This window comes from Chanos chanos, chromosome 10 (genome assembly GCF_902362185.1).
Source record: "Chanos chanos chromosome 10, fChaCha1.1, whole genome shotgun sequence".
Classification (NCBI taxonomy): domain Eukaryota; kingdom Metazoa; phylum Chordata; class Actinopteri; order Gonorynchiformes; family Chanidae; genus Chanos; species Chanos chanos.
This window is the reverse complement of record NC_044504.1, coordinates 36,378,951-36,401,585: the sequence shown is the minus strand read 5'-3', so window position 1 is coordinate 36,401,585 and position 22,635 is coordinate 36,378,951. Positions and strand designations below refer to the sequence as shown.

Here is a 22,635-nt window from a genome sequence, read left to right as displayed (position 1 = left end):
GTTATCATGAAAAAAGTTTTATAATTTGAAAGTTGCCATATTTTAAATACATAATCAAGTAATTCTTGACAATGTAACTATAATCTGATTGCACTTTTTAAAAATGTAATCAGGCTTGATCATAGTTAGTTATTAGTTCTGATCTGATTACGTAATCCCGATTACATGTAATTCGTTACTACCCTGGCTATATCCTTATGTGTATACCATTAAATTGGTTAGGATGAGGTACTCACCTGCATTGACTTTAATCTCTATATCACGGACCAAATACACAGGCCTGCATGAATGGCACTTCATGTAGCCTAGTCTGTAGACAGCAACCCTGGAGGTTCAATCCTCAAGACAGGGAGTATCAACTCATTTTGAAGAGCCCATGATAGACTCCAACACAGTCAGTGGTACCCGCAGATTACTTTTTAGGATAAAGAGATGGTTTGTTCAGAATTACACTCCGCATCTCCTAAATAATTTTTTTTTTTTTTTTTACCACATGCAAATTATGGGATTTACACCATAACGCACCAAAACCGAATCTCTTCCTTTTGGAATCTTTGTTTTGTTCCATCTACTGTTTATTTTGGAAGGCCCACCGTCATCCAATAGCATTATTGGTGATACGCGCCGCCCTTTCCTCCTCTGCTACAGGCGGGAGATGCGAACCAGAGGGGGAACTACTGCTGACGGAGAGTGTTATCAAATTAGCGTACAACTTTATTTTCTGTACCATGGCGCAACATGATCCTATTGAACGTCCAGAAAGTGGAGTTTGGAAAAAAACTAGAGAGGCCGTTGCACATTTTAGAACCCTTCTTCTTTGCTCAAAATGGTAAGATTATTTTTTGCGCCATCCGGCTAAGAAGCTGCATAGCTAACTTCCTGGTTTTAAAACAAAATTTGGCGCTAGCGTCTGCCATGCCTTCGTGATTTAACCATCACAAAAATGCATATACAGTGGTTTCTTCGCAGTGTCTTTTAACTGTCACCGCTGTCATGTCACCCCTGAATTTTGGTTTTTTTTGCAGTTCGAATTTCATGAGCGACCCGGTTTGCCTTGGAGCATGCGACCATTTGCTATGCAGGTAAACAAGATCTAAATAACCAGATACGTGATCTAATCTGGGGAAAAGAAAGTTAAACTTTCACAGGCGCATTTGTGTCACCTCTTCTAACGCTCTTGTTGTTAGGAATCATTTAGTAGTTTGATATTTAGCTGCATCAGAGGGAAATAATCGAAATGTGTTTATGTAATTTAGATCCTGCGCGAGCCCGCAAGCTGGAGCCGGCTGCAGTGTGTGTCACAGTCCTGCCTGGGTAAAAGATATTCAAATCAACCGACAGCTCAGCAACATCACGGAGCTCTTCCGCAATCTCGAAGCATTACTAAATCCTTCTACTAAGATCCCAGGTAACAAGAGACCCCTCCCGTCATTACGTCAAACAACTGGTCTAATTAAGTTCATCCCCCGCATGATTTTTTTTTTTAATGTCACTGTCGCGCTGTAGTGCTGTGGACTGGTTGATACAAACATGCTGAATTATTGTTCGTTGTTTCTCGTTTCCCCCCCCCCTCTCACGTAAATCCTGGACTAAACTTTGGGGGTGGCTAATTATTGTAATTATGCAATTAAGTTGTAGTAGTTTGTTAGCTTGTAATTTTGAGGTGATGACCCTGATAACAGAGCCACATACCTGCTGACAGATAGGCCAGTTAATTTAACATTGAGGGGGGAATGCTGAATTTGGTCCTTGTCATAAAGAGCCACTCACAGTGTTTCGGATGTACCATCAGAGCTATAGAGCACAATTAGGCAGTGAGAGGTAAAAAAACAAAAAACAAAAGCTGTTCACTGAATTGCTTGAACACAGTCTCTCAGGCTAAATGTGCCCGATTTTCACACCTACACATTGTGTTGTCAAACATCTGTTCAGATACCATGAGGCAAGAAGTGCATAATGATAGCATTTGTCTACCTCTTGAATGTGATTCACTTTCCCACTTGGAATTGTTTAATTTGTGCTGCCTGAAACCGGGGGGAATTTTTTTTATGAGAGAAGTAGTTTGTACCAGTTTTAGGAAGTCTCTCTGTATCTAAGATTTTAGTGGTGTGATATTTTACATGCCGAATTCTCAGCATGATGCTCTGTGCTGTTGTTTTTTTCATAAGGTACACCCACTGATTCCTCTGCACAGTTAGACAAAACTGCCATTTTAAAGCACAAGAAGAATTTCAAAATCTGGTTCAGCCCAAAAAGTCGAAAAGTGCGCTGCCAGCTGGAGAAACCCGTGGACGTGGCCTCGTCGTCTAAGGAGCCGGCAACGGACTCCGACAAGGACGTTTTATCTTCGTCCAATGACTTGTCGGTATTTAACTTCAGCTCCTCCTCTCAAGAATCTGTCACCTCCCACTCGCCGTCAAAGGGGAAACAAGACAGTGGACAAACAAAGAGAAAGGCGAAGAAGAACGGTGGTCGTGTTTGTGCCAGAGCCAACGGGGAACGGAAACCCTCCACACGGAGTCAGACCAAACAGCAACACAAAAAGAAGAGACTAGATGACATCAACCAGCAGTGGGGCTTCGGGCGAGAGGGTGTCGCGGAGGAAAAGGACGAGGCTGACGAAAATCAGAGTGGATCCGGAGAAAACGAGGGGAGGTCCAGTAAGAGGGTGTCCTTCCAGTGCCCCAAAAGCCAGCGCGAGGAAACCCGGGTGACCGTCACCCAGGATCAAACCCAAGTTCACAGCCCGACACGGGGCATCCTGAAGCGGGGCGTGGCCAAAGAAGGTGACCCGGGTTCGTCTGCTCGGAGCGCCAACTCCGCTTGCCCCGCTCAGCGAACTGATCCTGTCTCTGAGCGCTCTGCGTCTGCGGAGGGAACCCCAACGAAGCCTCCGCCTCAGGGCTCCAGGACGCCTAAAAGAGTCAGGCGCCAGGAGGGTTCTCTCAGTCCTGACAGTACACCCAAGAGACCCAGGTCTTCCACGAGCCACGGAAGACGTCCAGTGACTGAGAGAACCACGGAGCTGCCCTCCCCTCCAGCTACCCCAGACTCTTCTTCCTTTACTCCTACCAGGAGAACCACAGCTGGCCAGAAAGAAAGCCCAGGTCGCTCACCGGTAGCAGGGAGAAACAGGTCTCCGGTCACCCCTGTCCTCAGAAAGACTTCTCCAGGAGAGCTTAGGGGCTCTGGAGGACGGCCCAGCCAGAGCAGCCCTGCCTTTCTGAAAAGGAATCGTAAGGGAGAGACTCCACTGCACCTGGCTGCAATAAAGGTCTGTGAAGACTGTCACAATTCACTAGACAGTGTTTGTTAACCAGGTCCTGTGTGTCTGTTGCTGGGATGCATAGAAGCTATAATAATGATAATAGTAATAATAATAATAATGATAATAATAATGATAATAATGATAATAATAATAATAATAATAATGCATTGCCTTTATTTATACATTTTTGTGTAGCTTTTTGTCAGTGTTTTATATGTGACTGGACAGACCCATCTCAATCAGCAGCAAAGTCTTGATGTTGATATTTTACATACTGGCATGTAGGAGAGGACAATTTCTCAGCTTCGGGAAAAATGAAAGATCAGATAATATGCAGGGAACTGTCAGGCTGGCGAGTTATTAAAATCTAAATTTAGACTTTCACAAGCACACGTAGGTTTATCTGTTCTTTTATTGATAAATGTCTTGAGGTTTTTTTTTTTTTTTTCTTTTTGACTGGAATGTCGGACTGTTTTTTTTTCCACATCTCATTTGAGAATCAGAGACGGCTTTAACGTCCAGTACTCCTGTCAGAGCACTCGGAGCTTAGGAAATGTGTTGTATTTGAAGTTCCTGTCCACGGTTCAGTTGTTGTTTTTTTTTTTCTTTTTCTTTTTTTTTTTTTTAAACAATGCTTCTGATTGCAGTACTTTGAAGCCTTGAAGTAAAGCCCTTTGAAACCCCCTTAAGCTTTGGTCATTAAAGCTTGCAGTGATCATAGAGAAGCCCCCCTGCAAGTCTGAAAAGTTATCCGTCTATCTGTGAGTGTGTTTTTGCTCCCAAGGACTGACCAACTGTGTGTATGTCTGTGTGTGAGTCTGTGTGTATGTCTGTGTGTGAGTCCGGGTGTGTGTTCAATGCAATCACTGACCTTACGACCTTGCTCCCCTGCACAGGGAGACGTGGAATCCGTGAAGGGGCTGCTTGAGCTGGGCGCTGACCCTAACCTGAAAGACAACGCTGGCTGGACTCCACTGGTACATCACAGTCTCTCCTAACATTCAGTACTGATCCTATCTCTTCTCAGCACTCTGCCTTCATCAGGGACACGTAAAACACCAGTCATGTCACACACGTGAAGTGTTTCCAGTGCTGGGCTGTGGGTGATTTGGATTGTAATATGTCTGCTTAGAGTAATGGCTGTTTAAATATACATTGTGAAATGGTTTGCATAGCCAGCTATATAAACATTCAACTGTGCATGAAGCGCGCCTCATACAGATGTCATTTATCGTCATGCATGTTTCATGAATTCATCATAAATGTTTAAACCTCTTCGGAGGTCTGTGATTGGCTGCGTGTCTTACTCTGTGTTTCTGCGTTTATAGAACTGATGTAAACTCTTTGATGTATGTGCTGTTCCAGATTTACCAACCACATAATTTGATCTGCCAGTTTGACAGCGCTCTAAATTCTGTGTGTGTGTGTGTGTGTGTGTGTGTGTCTATGTATGTGTGTGTCTGTGTGTGCGTGTGTGTGAAGATTTTGAAAGTATGCATTGGAAAGTTGGCAGCTTTAACAGGATCAGAATGGAGAAAAACAAACTGTGTAAATCAGGGGTTCTCAGCCCCTTCTTTTGCCGACTGATCCCCTTCATCCCAAATGATTTTCCTCAAGTACTTCCTTGAGATTTTAACTAAGTGAAATTAATTTGACATTGATGTTTGTCTGTGTGTTTGAGTGTGTGTGTGTGTATCAGTATTGGATTGATTCATCTCATATGAATATCAGTTTTCTTATTCTTGGAGGATATCTGACAACTCAGACATATAACACTGACTATTTTTCCTGTGGAAGTTTTAAAGGTCTCAGCACTCACTGTTGTGACTGTTTGTTTTTGCTTTTGTTATTGCGTGACTTACAATCTAGATGGTTTTTAAGGATTTTTAAAGAGTTAATTAAAGTTAATTAATTAATTTTTAAAGAGACCCCCCCCCCTCCCAGTTAATTAAAACAGTGTGCACATATATTTAGACTGTTAACAGTGTTGACCTTTCTCCTGTTTTGTGTTTTTTTTTGGGGGGGGCTTTTCTCTTAGCATGAGGCGTGTAATCTGGGCCACCTGGGTGTGGTGGAGGTATTGCTCCAGCAGGGGGCTCTGCTGAACATCCCAGGCTACCAAAACGAGACTCCGCTGCACGACGCGGTCAGGAACGGACACACTGCTGTTGCCAAACGGCTGGCGGAGTGTGGGGCCTCACAGAACGTGTTGTGAGTATAGACAAGGTTCTGCACTTTTACCCAAAGTCACTGACTGATACCATGTTCCACAACCGTAGAACTAAGGGAAATGCACAAAAAATACACTCAGACATTCAAATACATGTATTTGCAATACAAATACAAATACATGTATTCAAATACATGTTGGTTTTAAAACCTGTGTGGGTCTGGAGCCGGACGCCATGACTGGTTTATTGAGGTCTTCTAGAGTAGGGCAAGGTTGTATGACGTAAAACAATCCACGCCCTGATACATTTTCATATAACAATATAACAATAAACTCTATAACAATAAATACAACGGCGTATTTTTTTGAAGCTTCAGTCATGTCCATTAGCGCTTGTCGCTTTCGCCGATACAAGGGATGGAATCAATTGTTTTATTTTTGTTTCATTTTAAAGACAGATGAAAGCTTGTGGAATGTGAACGTTTGAGTAGCGTACACATATTTCATACAAATTGGCATTAGAAGACCAGACCTTCAGATGCCTAATTTTACAAAGGCCTCCACATGGTGTGGGCTTATGTTTGTATTAGGGATGTGACAAGTCAATGTTTTTCTTAATGTGTAAACTCCCATTGTTTAAACGGTTAACTATGTCGTTGATTGGAGGGGGGATTGAACATATATTGCTTGTGATATTTGAGACGTAAGACAGTCAGTAGTTAAAGGCGCGTATTTGACTTGACTTGGTTTGACCAGCTGGCGTTTGGCACCTGCAGATGGGTGACTGTGTAAGGTCCGTAGCCGGGCCAGTCTGCCAACGTGGCGTGTCATAGTCAGGATCGAAGTATGTCGGTCGGGGGTCAAAGCCGACGTCGTTAACGATTGAACCTGGCTGCGGCAGTTCCAGAGATCAGCAGTTCATTAATTCACGTCCTCCCTTTCTACACATCTTGCGTGTCAAGGTAACTGCGGACTGCCGTTGACGTGTAAAGACTCTGCGATGAGAAGAGTCTGTGTGACTTGAATGTATCCACTGTGTTAGTGTTCTAGGCACATTTTTTTTTAAGACTGTTATGTGTTACCAAAGGTATTGATAAGTAGGAAATAAGCGCATGATGTTGGTAAGCCTTGCTGCCTACCAGGTTGGCCCTTTGAGGAAATGAGGAAAGCAGCAGGCCTGTGTGGCAGGGAGGTAATACCATCCTCTCGTCTTTACCCTCCTGCAGCTCACTCAGATTCCGTTTGTGACATCGCTTTTCCTCAGTGACGTTAACCCCGTGGAGTTGCTCCAATTGTACAATTTCAGAATGCGTCGGGCATCAGCAGAATTTAACGCTCTCCCTCTCTCTCTCTCTCGCGCTCTCCCTCTCTCTCTCTCTCTCGCACTCTCCCTCTCTCTCTCTCTCTCTCTCTCGCGCTCTCTCTCTTTCTCACTCCCTCCCACTCTCTCTCTCTCTCTCTTTCTCTCTCTGTTTCTGTCTCTGTCTTCGTGACAAAGTGAAGGGGACGTCGGCTCTGTCAGACTACTACTAGACAAAAGCAATCCACTTCTGTCAGACGCAATCAATTACTAAAGCCACCCCCCACCCCCATACACCCCTACCCCAACTGCACCCCCCCTCCCCACCCCCTTGTGTTGGAGACGGTTTGCTGCGACAGCCTCATGAAGCGCGCTGAGTTCGACGGAGCCGGCGCTGTAATGGATTGATTGGCACGTCCCTGTCCCCTTGGCTGTTCCCGTCGTAATCTTTAATGCTTGCTCGGGTTTCTGTAGCTCTGCCCTTGGTGGAGCAGAAATAAACTGCTCCCCTCATGCCTTGAGCCCAGTCGGTGGAAGTGAAGTGGAGGAACTGAGTGGGGGAAATTTGGATAAGCGCAACAGTGTGACATCCTGCTGGTCGCTCCAGTAGTTCTCTCTGGCTTTGTGACATCCTCGCGTGTTTGCTGGAGATAGAATGGGGGATGCACTTCCGTGTGTGTGTGTGTGTGTGTGTGTGTGTGTGTGTGTATGTGTGTGTCTGTCTGTGTGTGTGTGTGTGTATTTGTGTATGAGTGTGCGTGCCATATGTGTGTGTGAGTTAGGCAGGATGTGCAAAGGAGCGCGCTTCCTGACGATCGGCGAGATGTGCTTATCCCCCGGGCTGACGCTTTTGGTTGTTGTCGGTTTCCAATTGCATGAATAGTCGTATTTGAAGTGTCTTCCAGGGCTCCTGATTTCCTCATATCTGTGGAGCTGTCATCTATTGGGCCACCGTTACACTGGCGTCCGTGTCAGATCCGTCAGTTGTGACGAGTCGGCCGCTGCACAGGCTATGGTTTACTAAGTTTGCATCGAGGCGCCGCGGTGAGGGCCGCTTTCTGGAATGTGACTCAGAATTGATAAATACCTGGACTTATGTTTAAGCCTGTTTAGTATGGTAGACTTGATTCCAGTGTTTAACCTCCACAGCCGCTGTGTGTGTGCGTGTGTGTGTTTCTGTGTGTGTGTGGGCTGCTACCATCTCTTTACTTATTTAGATTCAGGACTGTTCTAGCACCTCAGCTAAAACGATTCATTTCCTGTAGGCGGAGGTGCGGGGGGGGGGGTGGATGTTGAGATGATGTGTGCTTGTGTGGTAGCTTCTGGAGTGGGGGGGGGTTGCTTGAGGGGGCTCATGAATTCAAATGAAATATTTTATGGACCAGTGGACCTGTTAATTGTTCCCCAAGAGTGTTATCTCTACATCCATCCTTCTCCATGCACCTCTTCTCTTCTCTTCTCTTCTCTTCTCTTCTCTTCTCTTCTCTTCTCTCCAACATCTGATATCCTCACGCAAACTTCACGATTCACGGACCCAATAGAAGTTTCTCACTTACAGCACGTTTTCACGCCCGTGCACAGGTCTGTAATTACAGCCGAGTGACACGTGTCTCTCAGAATGCTGTCACGCAGCACACCGCACTGATTTGATCAAATGTATGTAAAATGATATTTTGAATGTTTCAGTAGTGATTTTTTTTTTTTGGCACTTAGCAAACTCTAATGATCTGTGAGCTTCGTACACGAAGTGCACGTAGCGTGTTTAGAATGACTCTGCCTTGGAAATGACCCACTCTATCATACACGTGTGTTGAAGGAATATGCATGGACTGCGACCTGCTGACTATGCCGGGACTCAGGAAATGAAAGAAGTCCTGAGGGTGTCTGCTGTGGAAGCCCAACCACCAATCAGCCCCCTCAGCTCTCCCTCCAGCCTCAGTAAGGTATGATCAAAACAGCCCTGCGGTGGTCCAGTCCACTGCCTCTCAGTCCTGCTCCCGGAGGACCCCTGCTCTGCCTAACTTCCGTCTGTCCTTGCTCCGAACACACCTGATTAGTGTGGTTAACATGCTCTTGATACAGTCAGGTGCGCTCAGCCAGTTAAAAGTGCCACAGATGAATTTAGCCAGGTAAATAGAGCAGGGAACGATGGAAAACGTGCAGAGCAAAGCCCCCCACCCCCCCCAGGAGTAGGATTGAGAAACACTGGTCTTGTCCATGTAAGCCTCTGTTTCTCAGAACTTTTTCATTTAGAAAGGAGTTGCTTCGCGGTGTATAGTCCCCAGCCTTCTGGCCCACTGACTGTTAGCCCCTAGTCTAGTTGCTGTGTATTCTTCATTGTGGTGGAGATACTGTTGCTAACTCTTGAGCGTTCTTGTCTAGTCGCCGGGCTGTGTGAGAAAAGAGGACCCGATCGCGGTTCTGGGGAGTAAACTGGACCGGACTCAGCAGAACCAGCTTACCAAAGCAGCCCAGCTCTTCGGGTGGAACCGGGTGGAGTCTTTCGACAGCACAGGTATGGACACGCAGTGGAGACAGGTGAACACAGTCCACAAATTTAAACTGCACAAACATGAGATGATTATTAATATACTAGTATTTTTCTGAGGATTGACTAAAGCGAGTCAGGGCTTTCTGAGGTGTAGTTGCTGATTGTTATCCAACTTATCTTATGCTTCCACTTACCTTTTTGTAATACAGCTAATCAGCCACTTGTTGGTAATTAGCTTGTTGAACAAAGGAAAATGATCATTCCCAAACTGTTCCTGTAGACATTATCAATCTACATTAATACAGGGTTATTGTCGCTGCATGTTAAACTGTTTTCCAATGCACTGAAATTAGTTCATACTGGACTGTGACTACAGAGTGTCTTCATCAGAGTAGGAGCTGGAATGAGACCTGAGGCAGTGTCTCACCAAATCTGTATGCAAGTATTAGGAATGAATGAAATATGAATGGATCCGGTATTCACAATAGCATGAAAAAAAGGGAGGTCATTTAGTCTCCAAAACAAGAAGTTTAGGGTTTTGGTCAACATCTTTTTTTCTTTTTTTCTATGATTAGTTTTGTTAAAATTCAAATTTGTTTAAATTATGCTCATTTAAAGTGCAGGGCAGAATATTTCACTGGAGTGTGCAAGTTAACATCTATATTTGTGCTCTGAGATGTAATTAAGATCATTATGTGGCGATTGAGCAAAGGGCTTTTACTGTGTAGGCGGTGAGGAGTATTTTTATGATTTGTTAATTGCGACCTCTCTTCCTTTGTTCCGCATTATTCTGTTTTCATATTTAAAAGACAAGAGATACCTTTCAGCTGTATGAATACGACAGTTCATTAAATACCATTTTATTAAGCTGTAAATAGAAGTCATTGTAAAAACTTTTCTTAGTTGATGAAATCACATTTCTGCAATAACGTTCTTGTAACTGAATGATATTGGTTTTCTTTTAACATCTCTTGGATTTATTCACATCCAGATCTCTTGTTGGGGCGTAATGAGTGGGAAAAAAACTCACTCGTACAGGGGTTTAGAGGTGTGAAGAAAAATTGTTTTTTTTTTTTTTTGAGTAATCATTTTTTAAAATTCATCCGATTCGATATCGATCTGTAAAATTTATGCATTGATCTTGTAGGCTAATATGCATTTTCCCTGGTGTTCTAGGCTCACGTCTGCAATGGTTAATCATAGCCAGAGTGGAAGTGCCAGTTCTGCACGAGCTCTGCCTAACTGTCATATTAAAGGCAATTACTAGTTGTAACCACCCCCCCTTAGATGCCTCTTGTTTGACTTTTAACGTCTAACGACCTGCGAATGCATAGAGGAAAACCTATATATTATACACATGCCACAGTTTATGCTAGCCATTGTGGCCTTTAATATTCCAGAATTCCGGCAATATAGAACAACTACCGGACATATGTTTTATGTGATAGCCTGCCTTTACACAACAATAAAGCTCAAAACACGAACGCTTTGATCCAACAAGTGTATTTTATTAAAAGCAGTCAGCACAAATGAACTCTTTGCAACCCTTCGCAAACTTTCCTTGTCGGCTACAACAATACAATAAAACAAATGGCCGTGCTACTGTTAATTAAATAAAGATATCAGCCTACGTTAAATGTATGTCTCTTTGCATTCAAAGCCCGTCAAATTTAATAACTTGGAAATGGGCTAAATGACAAATCAGTTAGGTCTAAAATAAAATAATAGGCTGGCTGGTCTGAATCCGAAACCACATTTGTCAAATCCCCGCTTATTTGCGGCACGACTTCATTGCACCAAAAATTGGGATATCTGCTCTGACATTTCCGAATCGTGCTAATATCCCAGCTAAAGCGCAGGGCTGTGGCAATGGAGTAGGCCTTTGATGTCGCGCAAGGCTTAGTCACATGACCAAACACTCAGTGAATCTCATTGTCATAACAGTGGAGGGAAAACCATACTTGTGCATAATATACATTTATATTTAAGTTGTTGTTTATATATAAATTTAAAAACTCTTAATTTATGTTTTGGCACATATCTTTAAGTTAAAGTACTTGTGAAACATGGCGTGTGACTTTTAGACTTGGCCATTTTTGTTTTCAGCTATTCTTTTCAGTTAAAAGTCTTTTTTTGGGCTTTGAAAGAGGCAGATTGGTTTTGTTTTGAAGGAACTATACCCATGTGTTCCTCACATAAAAAGATTTTGGTTTACAAGCCTTCGGCCTTTTCATTAGTGGTTTTCACAATTTGTTTCTAGTGACTCTGCATTTGTAAATTTCTGTTCCCTTTAGAGCTTTTTAAACTTCTCTTCAAATATGGAAAGCTGCTATATAGCATTTCGTATCTCATTCTTATCAAATCAATATCGGATCGGAATCGAACAGAATTGAATCTTTAGCTTATAAATTGGAATCGAATCGAATCGGGGCATCTGTGCTAATACCCAGCCCTACTGTGGTTTGGCCATCACGGTTCTGTACATTTTTTTCTTTTGTACGGTGTGAGGCACGGCAAGAGAAGGAAGAGACATCAAGTGTAAATTTGCTGGTTGACAGATTCAGACTGCCCACTCTTGCCACAGTGAAATTATCCGCTGAGACTAGAGTTTTGAATCAGTGCTTGGAGCTTGTGCTTTGAATTAGTTTGTTTAAAAAGAAGGCAAGAATGTGTAACTGTTTTTTTTTTTTAAGGCACTTTGGAGTTTGTATTATAATTCAATCTCTATTTCGTCATACGTGATTGAACACAACTTTGTATCGCAACAAGTGTGTAATTTTATGCATGGTATTAATATTTGCCCAGAGGAAAATTGTTCAGCTCAGTAATGAACCGTCAGTTCTGTAAGTGAGGGCTTAGGTATGTATCCATGTATTTGTTGCTCTCTCTCTCTGCTCTCTTGCGACAGTCAGTCTGAGTCTGATGCATGTTTCTGGGGGACTTTGGGGCTGTAGTATTGTCTGTGTGGGTGCTCTCTGACTGTCATTTGGCTGTAATTATGCTTATCTCTCTTCCCAGTGACCCACGTCATAGTGCCTGACAGCCCAATGCCCCTGACCCTCACCGCCCTGCAGGCCGTTCTCCATGGCTGCTGGATCCTCCGCTTCAGCTGTAAGTCCACACTCCCCTGTGTGCTTTAGAACCGAAGAGGCTGAGTTCCTGTGAAATTCTTTCAGAGCTTTTGTTTGAGAGGTCGTATCCGCCTGTGTTTGAATTGGTTCTGTTGATATGTTTTTTCCTTGCCCACGAGGGTGAGGTATCATCCTTAATGCGCGGTTAAAGTTATATTAACGCCTTTCGATCTGCTCTTTTGTACGATCTGTGAACTGTGCATTGAGGGGTTCAGGTCTCGGCATGTAGGGAACAGTATTGACTACAGCAATATTTATCAGTCTTCATACCCTCTCTGTAGAGTCCTCGGTCTCTGATTACTACTGAAGAGAATAAATAACCATGCCTTAAGTCCATTTGGGTCGAGACACCCGGGGAGTATTATAAGTACATGGTTTAGTCACTAACACGGATAAGTGAACTCAGAGGAAGTAGTAAACCTCTTAATAGAAGAGCCCTATGGCTTCATTCTCCTAGCAAAACAAAGCCATAGGGCTCTCCAGTTCGGAGATTTACTACTTACTCTGAGTCAACTTAACCAGGTTAGTCACTAAACCACGTACCTGAAATACCCCCCAGCTCTGTGGAGATGTTTGCCTGCTAGTCTTCCACCGTTTTTGTTTTTGATCTCTTTGCCCCTGGTGGACTGCTGTTTTTTTCTCCAGGGGGTTAAGAGAAATGTTTTTTTGCTTTCAGTGATAATTGTTTGTAATTTCTTTGAGATGTATGAAATAACTTTAATGTGAAAAAGCTGGGTTTTTTTCCTGGCCTCTAATGTCTTGAACAACACTATTTTGTTCTTGAATTGGTGTTTAAAGAGAAAACTGTTCAGAAGGTTTAATTGTCTCTTGTGAGGAACATTAACAATAGAAATTTGGAAGAAATTCTGAGGAGTGTTTAGAGACACAAGATGTTCTAAAAAACTAAAAGATGTTTTTTTTTTTTTTTTTTAGGTGTGCGTGTGTTTTTTTTAATATCTGGTCAATGTGTGTATTTTCAATCAAAGAAGAAAACCTGTACGTATTGTTCAGTTTGTGTATTTGTGTTGTTCCAGACTTTCTGCAGATTCTATTATAATTCACCATACCCACTCTAGGGTGGTGAGATGTGTGTGCGTGTGTGTGCGCGCGTGTGTGTGCGTGCGTGCGTGTGTGTGTGACGGTTCAGTGCTTGGTATGTATCAGTTTTTGCACGTGAAGTGACTGCTCCTGAGCTACAGGTACCCCCCCCCCCCCCCCCCCCCCAGCACTCCCCCCTCCCAGCACTCCCGCCCCAGCTCTTTTCCCGTCATTGTGAATCTAATTAGCTGATATGCTAATGTGTCCTCAGCACTCAGCTAACGAGCCGGCCCTATCGTCCGGAGTGGGAGCCGGATTAACCCCGGAATCTGGCTTTCCCGCTGCGGCCCGTCAGGGTCCCTGGAAATGAAAGCTGTAATTAAGAAGGCTGAGGAAACGCAATTATGCCTGATGACTATGGTGCCGGAGGATCGTTTGTGTGTATATGTGTGTGTGTGTGTGTGTGTGAGAGTGCTATTGTGCCATTTGTGTGTACTTGTGTGTGTTCGTGCTTGTGTGTGTCTGAACTCTTCTGCTTTCACATGCATGCGCGCGCGCGCACACACACACGCACACACACACACACACACACACACACTGCAGGCATTGTGCTGCCATTGTAGGGCTGAGTCTGGGAGAAGATAGAGATAGCCGAGTTGTGACAGGAACGCTGAGAGAATTGTAATCTTGCTAATGGCTTAGCGTCACACAGGCACCACGGCATACAAAAGCGTAATCTAAAGTGGGTTTTCCTATTAGAGTGGAAAAGATTGGGGTGATGTAGGGAGGAAATGGACGTGAATGCTTGGTTACCTTGCCGATTTGATTTTCATTTGAAGCCCATTTGCACTTGGTGCTCTCTCAACACTAATTGAAGGCAAAGGTGAAATAAATGCCTCTTTTTAAAGAATACAGTCATGAATGAAACTCACCCTTTTACTTTATTTAAGACCTGTAATTTTCCCTGTAATATTTGTAGGTTGGTAATCATTCTCTTCTGTCCCTTTGCTGTAGTCACCCAACAGTTGACACAATAGAACAATACCTAACAGCAGTTTAGTTCTGTAGAACACTTCAAGAAAACTTTGTGCTCTTTACAAAGAGGAGGGAGCAAGGCTATTTCAGTTGTACAACCAGGAGAGAAACTGTGAGACAGGAGACCAAATTAAAGAGATGGTTGTTCTGTTTTTGTTGGTTAACCTTGTGGAACGGGGAGAAGTCTCTGGCAGGGACTAAACTGTTATGGGATCTCTGGATGTCATTGTTAGGGGTGTATCTTTAACCAGATGTAAAACAAAACAAAACAAAACAAAACAAGCCTAGCTCCTTTCTCTCTGTGCTGGATGAGTATGCCTGTCTCACAGTGCTCTCTCTTTGCCAGCCTAAAAACAGAAAGCTTTTTCTCGCTTTTAGGTGTGAGGGTTTACAAGTGTTTACATCTGTGTTGCATCAGGGTTCTGTTCCACACACGCACGCACACACACACACACACACACACACGCACTGTCATATAGTGGTCTTATATAAAAATGTCATCTCAACTTTTCTACCACTGTTCCTGCAGTTGGCCTGTGCAGATCATAACCACCTATCTCTTCCTTTCTCTCCCTCTCTCTCTCTCCCTCTCTCTCTCTGTCTCTCTCTCTCTCTCTCTCTCTCTCTCTCTCTCTGTCTCTCTCTCTCTCTCTCTCTCTCTCTCTCTCTGTCTCTCTCTGTCTCTCTCTCTCTCTCTCTCTTTCTCTCTCTTTCAGGGGTGACTGGCTGTCTGCAGGCAGGCGGCTGGACCGCAGAGAGTGAGCATGAAGCAGGTGAAGCAGCCCAGCGTGGACGTGAGAACAGACACAGCCTGGTGAGTGATGGACAGACGGACGTGAGGTCTGTAGGATGTGGAGTAGCCTCCTCGTGCTTTCTCCTTGTTTAACGGCCTCTCCTCGGCACCCTGCCACCCTCTCCCTCTCTTTACGCTTCAGGCTCAGTTTTTTCATCACTCGCTTCCGTACGAGGCCGCACCTCGTTCGGGAAGCTGCGCGCTTCCCTCAGGGCGAGTGCAACCAAACGGAAGCAATGGAACTGTAATTCCCACGCTCCGCAGACGACAGGTTTGACTGCGTGCGGCAGCGCAGGGCACTGACTGCCTTGGATGGATCCTCTCCACTTAGCTTACGCAAGGCGCCTTATAACTCCGGCTAATAACAGCGGAACCACTTGCTCGCTGTTGTTAAACATGACACTTGCAAGTTTTTTTGTTTTTTTTTAAGATTGTAATGCTCATTGGAACTTTGTGAAGTGGCTGGAAAAGGTTCTGTTTAAAAAAAAAAAAGCTCTGTTGATATGTTAGCGAGTGTACAGTCTACCGAGCGGTGGGGGCAGTTTTTTTTGGTCAAAGATAACACCTTGCACCTCTCTAATGTGTGGTGGGGAGAGCGAGAGAAAATAATCCTAGAGCAGATGCATTATGTCTTCCTACAGAGGGCTGTTTTTTTTAAAAGGCTTTTTTCTAGAGCCTGCGGCATGTAATGATTGGGCCAGACCTGACCGAGCCGTGGACCTCTCACGCACACACACACACACACGCTGACCTGGCCGGGGGCTCCGGTGTCTCAGCGGACCCAGATACATGTAGTGAGGTCAAGAGGGCAGTCACCTGTCGGGTCATATATCCTTGAACTGTGGACCACCCACTCTTCACCCACATCGCCGAACAGCAGCGATCTGAGACGGACCGTTCAATTCCTCCATTTCCCTTTTACCTTCACACTCTTTCACAACAGCTTCCATCGAAAATGTTATTTTCCCCCTGTTTCTTTTCAGGGTGTTGGGGTTTTTTTTTTGGATGTGACCTTTTATTGTGATACTCATTTACCGGTGAACCGCTGCCAAGCCGAAAGTTATTCAGTTTTTCCTGAAGAGTTAAATGTTATTGTTTTGACAAACCCTCTCTCTCTCGTCTCCGTTCCAGCTTCCGCCGCTGTTCGACGGCTGTTTCTTTTACCTGCTGGGATCGTTCCGGAAGCCGCCCAGAGACGAGCTGCTGCAGCTGATCAGAGAAGGAGGAGGTCGTCTCCTGAACCGCCAGCCCAAACCGGACAGCGACGTTACCCAGACCCTGAGCGCCGCCGCGTACCACGCCCGGCCCGGCTCGGACCAGGCCCTCTGCACGCAGTACATCATCTACGACCCGCAGGGTTCGTACGAACCGCAGTGGACTCGACTGGGCAAAGTGTGGTCAGCTCCTTCCTCCTGGCTACTCAACTGCATCTCTGCTTTCCAGCTCCTACCAGTGCCAGAACTACAGTCACCCAGCAAACTCAGTTCAGAGTGAGGTGATGCGTGTGGCCTCAGATCCCCTCCGCAATCATGAGAACTCAAAACAAGGCCCTGCTTTTCCGTGTAAAACGACACCTTTTCTTTTGTAGGATGAAGCATGAGGATAGATGAGGCAGCGTGTCACTGTCTGTCTGTTTTTATTTTTTTTTTAAATTGGTGTCGTAGTCAACTCAATATTTCTTCTTCATTATGATGTCATTTTGTATTTTACAGCTATGGTCTGTGTTGTCATGAGCAGTTACGATTTGGAATAACACTGGGGCCTTGATTGGTTTGAGAACATCTGCTAAAGCATCGTCCACCATGTGGCTTCTGGCTTCTGCCATTTTGTTGTTGTGTGTGTGTGTGTGCGCATGTGCCTGCTTTTAAGTTTAAAAGTTTCCTATGGTGTCTATGTTTTTCAGACTCAGTTCGCTTAGATGAGAGAAGATTTTCCTATAGAGATAATGGACAAAAAAACCCCACCGTGACTGACAGGTCTTCATTAAGACTTCAGATCACTTCTCAGCGTTATTATGAAACATATTATTAAAGTCTGTCCCTGATTGGCTACCCATAGAACACTAAATTCTCTTGCTTTTTGTATGGAACTGATAAAAGCTGTCCTTTAATGACCTGATCCAGAAAAATCATTACTTTCTCATATGTTTTTGTCAGTTTGTTTTTCTGCCTGTGGCTTTTTGGTTGATTCATGTTTGTCTCTACAGACAGAGCAGAGGTGGAGGTTTATTAAAAACCAGACCAAATGACGGAGGGGAGAGGGGAAAAACAACAACAACAACAAAAAAACAAAACAGGGAATTAGTTGTCCAGTCACTGTGCTTGCACTTTCCCCTTGAACGAAAGAAATGTTTTTTTTTTTCTCTCTCTCTTTCTCTCTCTGCTGTTTGTTTTTGAAGGTAAAATAGCAAAGATTTCTGGGCCGTCGTCCCATAGGTCTTCTCTGGCCTGCTCCCAGGACGTGGCTTTCAGTAGGATTAGTTGGGGATGCTCCTAATTGCTATTGATTGCTTTGAGCTGCATTAAATTGCTTTGCCCTCATCCAGGAGGGAGGCAAATAGCGCTGCAGACAGGGTCTTAGACTCGTGATTAATTGGGAGGTAGAGGAGAACCTGGAGGAGCTGAAGGAGAAAGTTCCTAACATTTAACATCTTAGCACCTGGTTCCAGAAACGTATCTGTGCAGGCGTTACGTTGCAAAAGCGTTTAAAATACGAATGTAAACTAATGGTATACGATTTCGTCTGTGTGCCTTTATTTTATCATTTTATTTTAATCAGAGATAACTAGTCAACTAATTTGTTTCTGTCTCGGATCATGTTTCTGGGTTTTGGTCCGAACCTCCAAGAAGAATAGTTTGTGGTCATAACAGAATGTTGTAAAAAAAAATCTACATATATTTGCGCGTCCCGTTTCCGTTGCCTGGACGACCTCTGTGAAGGAAAACAGATAACCCACGTGGGCCTACGGCGTAAGCGCTGGAGTTCAGGCCTTCCTGTTCACAGGGACAGGGACAGATGGGTTAGACATGGGGTCAGGTTAAACAGAGTGAGTGTCTCCTCCAGCCCTGTTCTCTCTCTGCCATCAACACACTTTTCATTTCCCTGTAGAGTGGACCCTGCGCTGCTGAGGATGAGGGAGTCCACTGTGACTGCATGTCTGGATATGAAATAGTGCAGTGATCAGCAGAGAAGAATTGCATGTGTTTGCAGTATCTGTGATCAGCACACTTGGAGAGAGAGAGAAAAAAAAACAAAACAAAAACAACTGGTTTAAGTGTCAAGGGGAGCTGCAGGTGGTCAGATTGTGAGCTTTATAACTGCTTACAGAGGAAATAAATGAAAACAAAACAAATAAATAAATAAATAACTCTCCAGACTCATATTTTGCTGAATAACACTTTTTTTTTCTTAACTCTATTTAACAAAATAGTTTTTGTCTTCATAAATAATACACCATTTTTTCCTTCTCTCTCTCAGTTTCTGAATTCAGAATACACGTTGTACGACTGGAGATATTTACAAATTTGTACACAATGAAGGGCACCTTGGGTTATTCTTTTTTTTAAAACAAACAAACAAAAAACATAAACAAAAGGAAAAAGAGCCAGAGAGTTTGGCTAATTGTAATTATATATCAGTATGTGATATCATTAGCATTCTGATGCCATCTGTCCAGATATTACATATTTTCAGTTTCAGATGTTTGGTTAACAAATGAGATCTGGCTCTGTAAAGAATATATAAGTATATAGCACATAGTGTATAACAGACACAAATATAATAAACAATAACAGTTTCTACAACAACCTCAGTGCCCGTGATTAATAAAAGCTGATTGTTTTAACAGTGTTTTTCACCTTCAGTATAAGATACAATTTTTTTTTTTTTATAGTTGGATTTTCAGGCACAACTTCAATGTAACAGTTCTGCTTAGAAAAAGAACAATCTTTTCATAGCTTTCAGCTACAGTTAGTCAGTGTCTCATGAGAGGAGCAGAAAAACTGATTGTGTAAGGGTCGAGGATGACTTTCATGGTGGACAGACAAATGGGGGTTAAATGCTCATAGCTTGAGATTTCTTAAAAAAAAGAAAAAAAAAAGTGAACAGAGAGAAGACTCCAGACAGTACTGATGGGTGACGCTGGTAATCCCTCAACAGAACATGGACCGGTCATGAAGGGGCCGTGCACCGGGGTGTGATTCCCGGCTGTTTTGTAGTCCCGTGTCATTGTCCGGAGAAAACGGAAGAGATGTGGTTTTGGAGAACATAAACGGTGAATATTACAGGTTGAGCGGAGAACACATGCTACAAGTCGGGTCCAAATGAATTTCAAACATGGTTTTACCGCAACGAAGTCTCACATAGAGCCATATGCATACGAAAACAAAACAAACCAAAAAACCACTGAAAGACATTACTCAGATTTACAGGCATTGGGAAAAGTGGACCAGGGATAACTGGAATACGGTGTTTAAAACGCTTCTTCCATGGTGTAAACGGGATTATACCTGTTTGTTTTCTGCAGTTTGACTGGTAGTTTGACCTGATAGTGAACAGTAGCACTGATTTCTTGTCTTTGCGAAAGGCAGTGTGTGTCAGTAGCTTTTGACTGACCTACCGATAATCTAGGGGTAATTATGCAATTGGTAAAGTTCCAGGCCAAGAGCTTCACTGGGATTCGTGCTGGGATTTAAAGGCGTTTGAGAACGGAGCCAAGGACAGAGCAGGGCTGTCTGGCATGTGCTGTCTTTGTGCAGGCTCAGCCAAGGAGTGCCCCGTGCTGCTCTGTTTGCTTTCAGATAGTTGAGCTGTGCAGGCCCTCAGCAGAGTCAGACAGAGAAACAAAGACCGTGGAAATGAAGAGCGTCCAACGTTCTCGACCGTTGGCTCGTGTTGCCGGATTGTGTTTTGTATCCAAGGCTTCATACTAAGACGACGACAGCAGCAGTGGCTTTTCCATCATTTTTTTTCCCTTCAAAACTCTCTCTCTCTCTCTCTCTCTCCTCTCTCTCTCCCCCTCCCCCTCGACTGAATGTTTCACAGTATTTGCCAGAAGCATATTAAGTGCTTCAACAGAAAATGTCGCTTTAGATACTGATATTGACCAGACTTGACAAGAACTCTTTGGTACAACTGATCTTCACGAGAACGACGGCAGCTGATGTCTGCCAAGTCTCGTCTGCTTCTCTCGGCTACTGTTCAGGTTGAAGGAAAGGTTTTAGAAACTAAAAACAGAGTAAGTAGAAGCAGTAGAAGCAAACTTAACACTGAATATTCTAGCACCTGTGTGCAGGTCAGGTGACTGCATTCATTTTTGTCTCATTACCAGACCCAGGAATCTGCGAGTAGTTCATCTATCAGGGTTGAGCTGCAGGGTCCAAAAGGTTAATGGAAATGAGTTCTTTCTAGGTAAAAAAAAGAAAAAAAAAAGGTACCTGTGATAAATCACATGGGCTTGGTGGAATTTGCGAGTGAATTAATGACTGGTATTTATCATTTGGAAAAGCGAGGGATGCGGTAACAGGCTCTGCTGGCGTGAGTTGCTCAAGCAGAACCAGGGAATCTATAAACAATGCATTAGCCCACTATGGTGCTTATGCGCTCTGTTTCAGTGTGGCTATGCAGATGTGCAGAGGCCTTTGCAAAACAGAAAGAAAAAACTAAACAAAACAAAAAAGAAAAAATCTAATGTGTCATCAGAAAATGGCCCAGGCAAGCAAGCCCCAAGTCTGCTCAGAGGTTCTTATTGGTTTAAGCGCTTTTTCAAACAGAACCAACAGCAGATCGACATGTAGTCTGTTTTAGCAGAAAACTGCAGTGCTACAAGGCATGCGCGGGCACAGGTTTGGCCGTGGATGAGAGGAAGAGCGTCCCGGAAAAGCCGCGGTGAAGCAGAATGCTATGTGCTGATTTTGCTTTTGTCTCATTTTCCCTGTCTGCTGGGGAGTGAGTCTAACTGGGCTGCACCGCGGAGGATGCAGGCAGGCAATTTATCACCTGATATTGTCTAATTAAAGAAAATTAAGGCAGCCTGCTCACGGTTGCCTAATTGCTGAGATAACAAGTTCAGATTGTTGGGCTTCAGTAGTAATTTTTTTTTTTTGTTGTTGCTGTTGTTGTTAGTTTGGTTTAGGCAAAAAAAAACAGGGAAAAAAAAGTGGTTTCAAATATATTCCGGAACATTCTGAGAGTTCCCGTCTCTGGGTCCTCTTGGCGTTGCAGACGGCACAGTCTGAACACATGACAAAACAAACAACCAAAAAAAAAAACAACCCATGGTAGTCAGACCATTGTACGGTCAACTTTTTTTTTTTTTTTACCTGGCTGTTCAATTTTTACTGACTGTCCAACTCTCATGCTCATTATTTCCCCAACATAATACATCTTCTTCCCTACCCCACAATACCTCAGTACGTGCCTTTTTTAATGAGACAGATGGGTAGATTGTCTTGGTATGTTCCAGTGTCTTTCTCTTGTGAGGGTTCCCAAACACGCAAAAGTCAACACGACTAATGAGTCTCAGGCTGTATGTGAGTAATGAATTTCATTTTTTCTATAAGGAAAAAGTTGCCTTATTTATGAAAACAACAACAACAACAACAAAAAAACCCCCAAAACACCTTTAAAAGGTCTCGTGACAAAGGTTGATGTGACATTACCGACATACTGTATTGAGCAATAAATTCAGCTTGTACAAAATATAATAAAGTAGAAAGCAGAAGAATTTCACTTTCTCTGTGAAGTGGTGGTGGTGTGTGTGTGTGTGTGTGGGGGGGGGGGAGTGAGAAGCCTTGTAAGCGAGTTCTGTGCAATAAACTATTCATAACTATATTTTTACTATGTGCCAGACTGTTTAGTACCACTGAGAAATGCGCACACACACACTGCTTGCCGCCTCCAAGTGCAGAGAACAATCTGGTTGTTATCATTTTGTCAAACCTCAATCGTAAGTGATAGTATGCCATTTGGACATACTATACTACTACAGTTACTATAAGCAAATGATATTGACTACAGAAATTAAGTGGGCATCTGAGCAGCTCTCATGGTTTGGGGAATAGACTCTATGAAATGTATAAATTCTTGTATTTAAGCAGCATAAGTGAGTGATAAAAGTAGTACAGTAGTTATTACAGGACAAAGTTCAAATAAAGTCTTTTTCGAGTGAAACATGTCTACTTGGATGAACTCTGCAGACTAAACAGTGGATGTATTTTGTGTATGTGCGTTCATGTGTGCGTGTGTGTGTGTGTTTATCACAGCTTCTTTAGCAGTCTTTGTCATGGAATTGTGCTCCTGTCTCTCGGCTCCCCAGCGTCTTAACGTGGACCACCGCCGGCCTGTGTGTCGACAGCACCTCCGCTCATCTCAGCCACCTTCAGCTGGCTCCAGGAGGGGGGGGGGGATCT

The 22,635-nt window shown here is 43.7% G+C and overlaps 1 protein-coding gene across 1 annotated transcript; it reads left to right on the top strand.

The window, feature by feature from the left end:
- The first annotated feature begins 728 nt into the window (after window positions 1-728).
- Window positions 729-16,720, top strand: bard1 (BRCA1 associated RING domain 1). Its single transcript, XM_030787621.1, has 11 exons — window positions 729-829; window positions 1,026-1,082; window positions 1,257-1,408; window positions 2,169-3,274; window positions 4,165-4,245; window positions 5,307-5,479; window positions 8,555-8,681; window positions 9,121-9,253; window positions 12,248-12,340; window positions 15,150-15,247; window positions 16,358-16,720. The coding sequence occupies exons 1-11, from the start codon at window positions 729-731 to the stop codon at window positions 16,718-16,720; spliced, it is 2,484 nt and encodes an 827-aa protein (XP_030643481.1).
- Window positions 16,721-22,635: the final 5,915 nt, after the last annotated feature.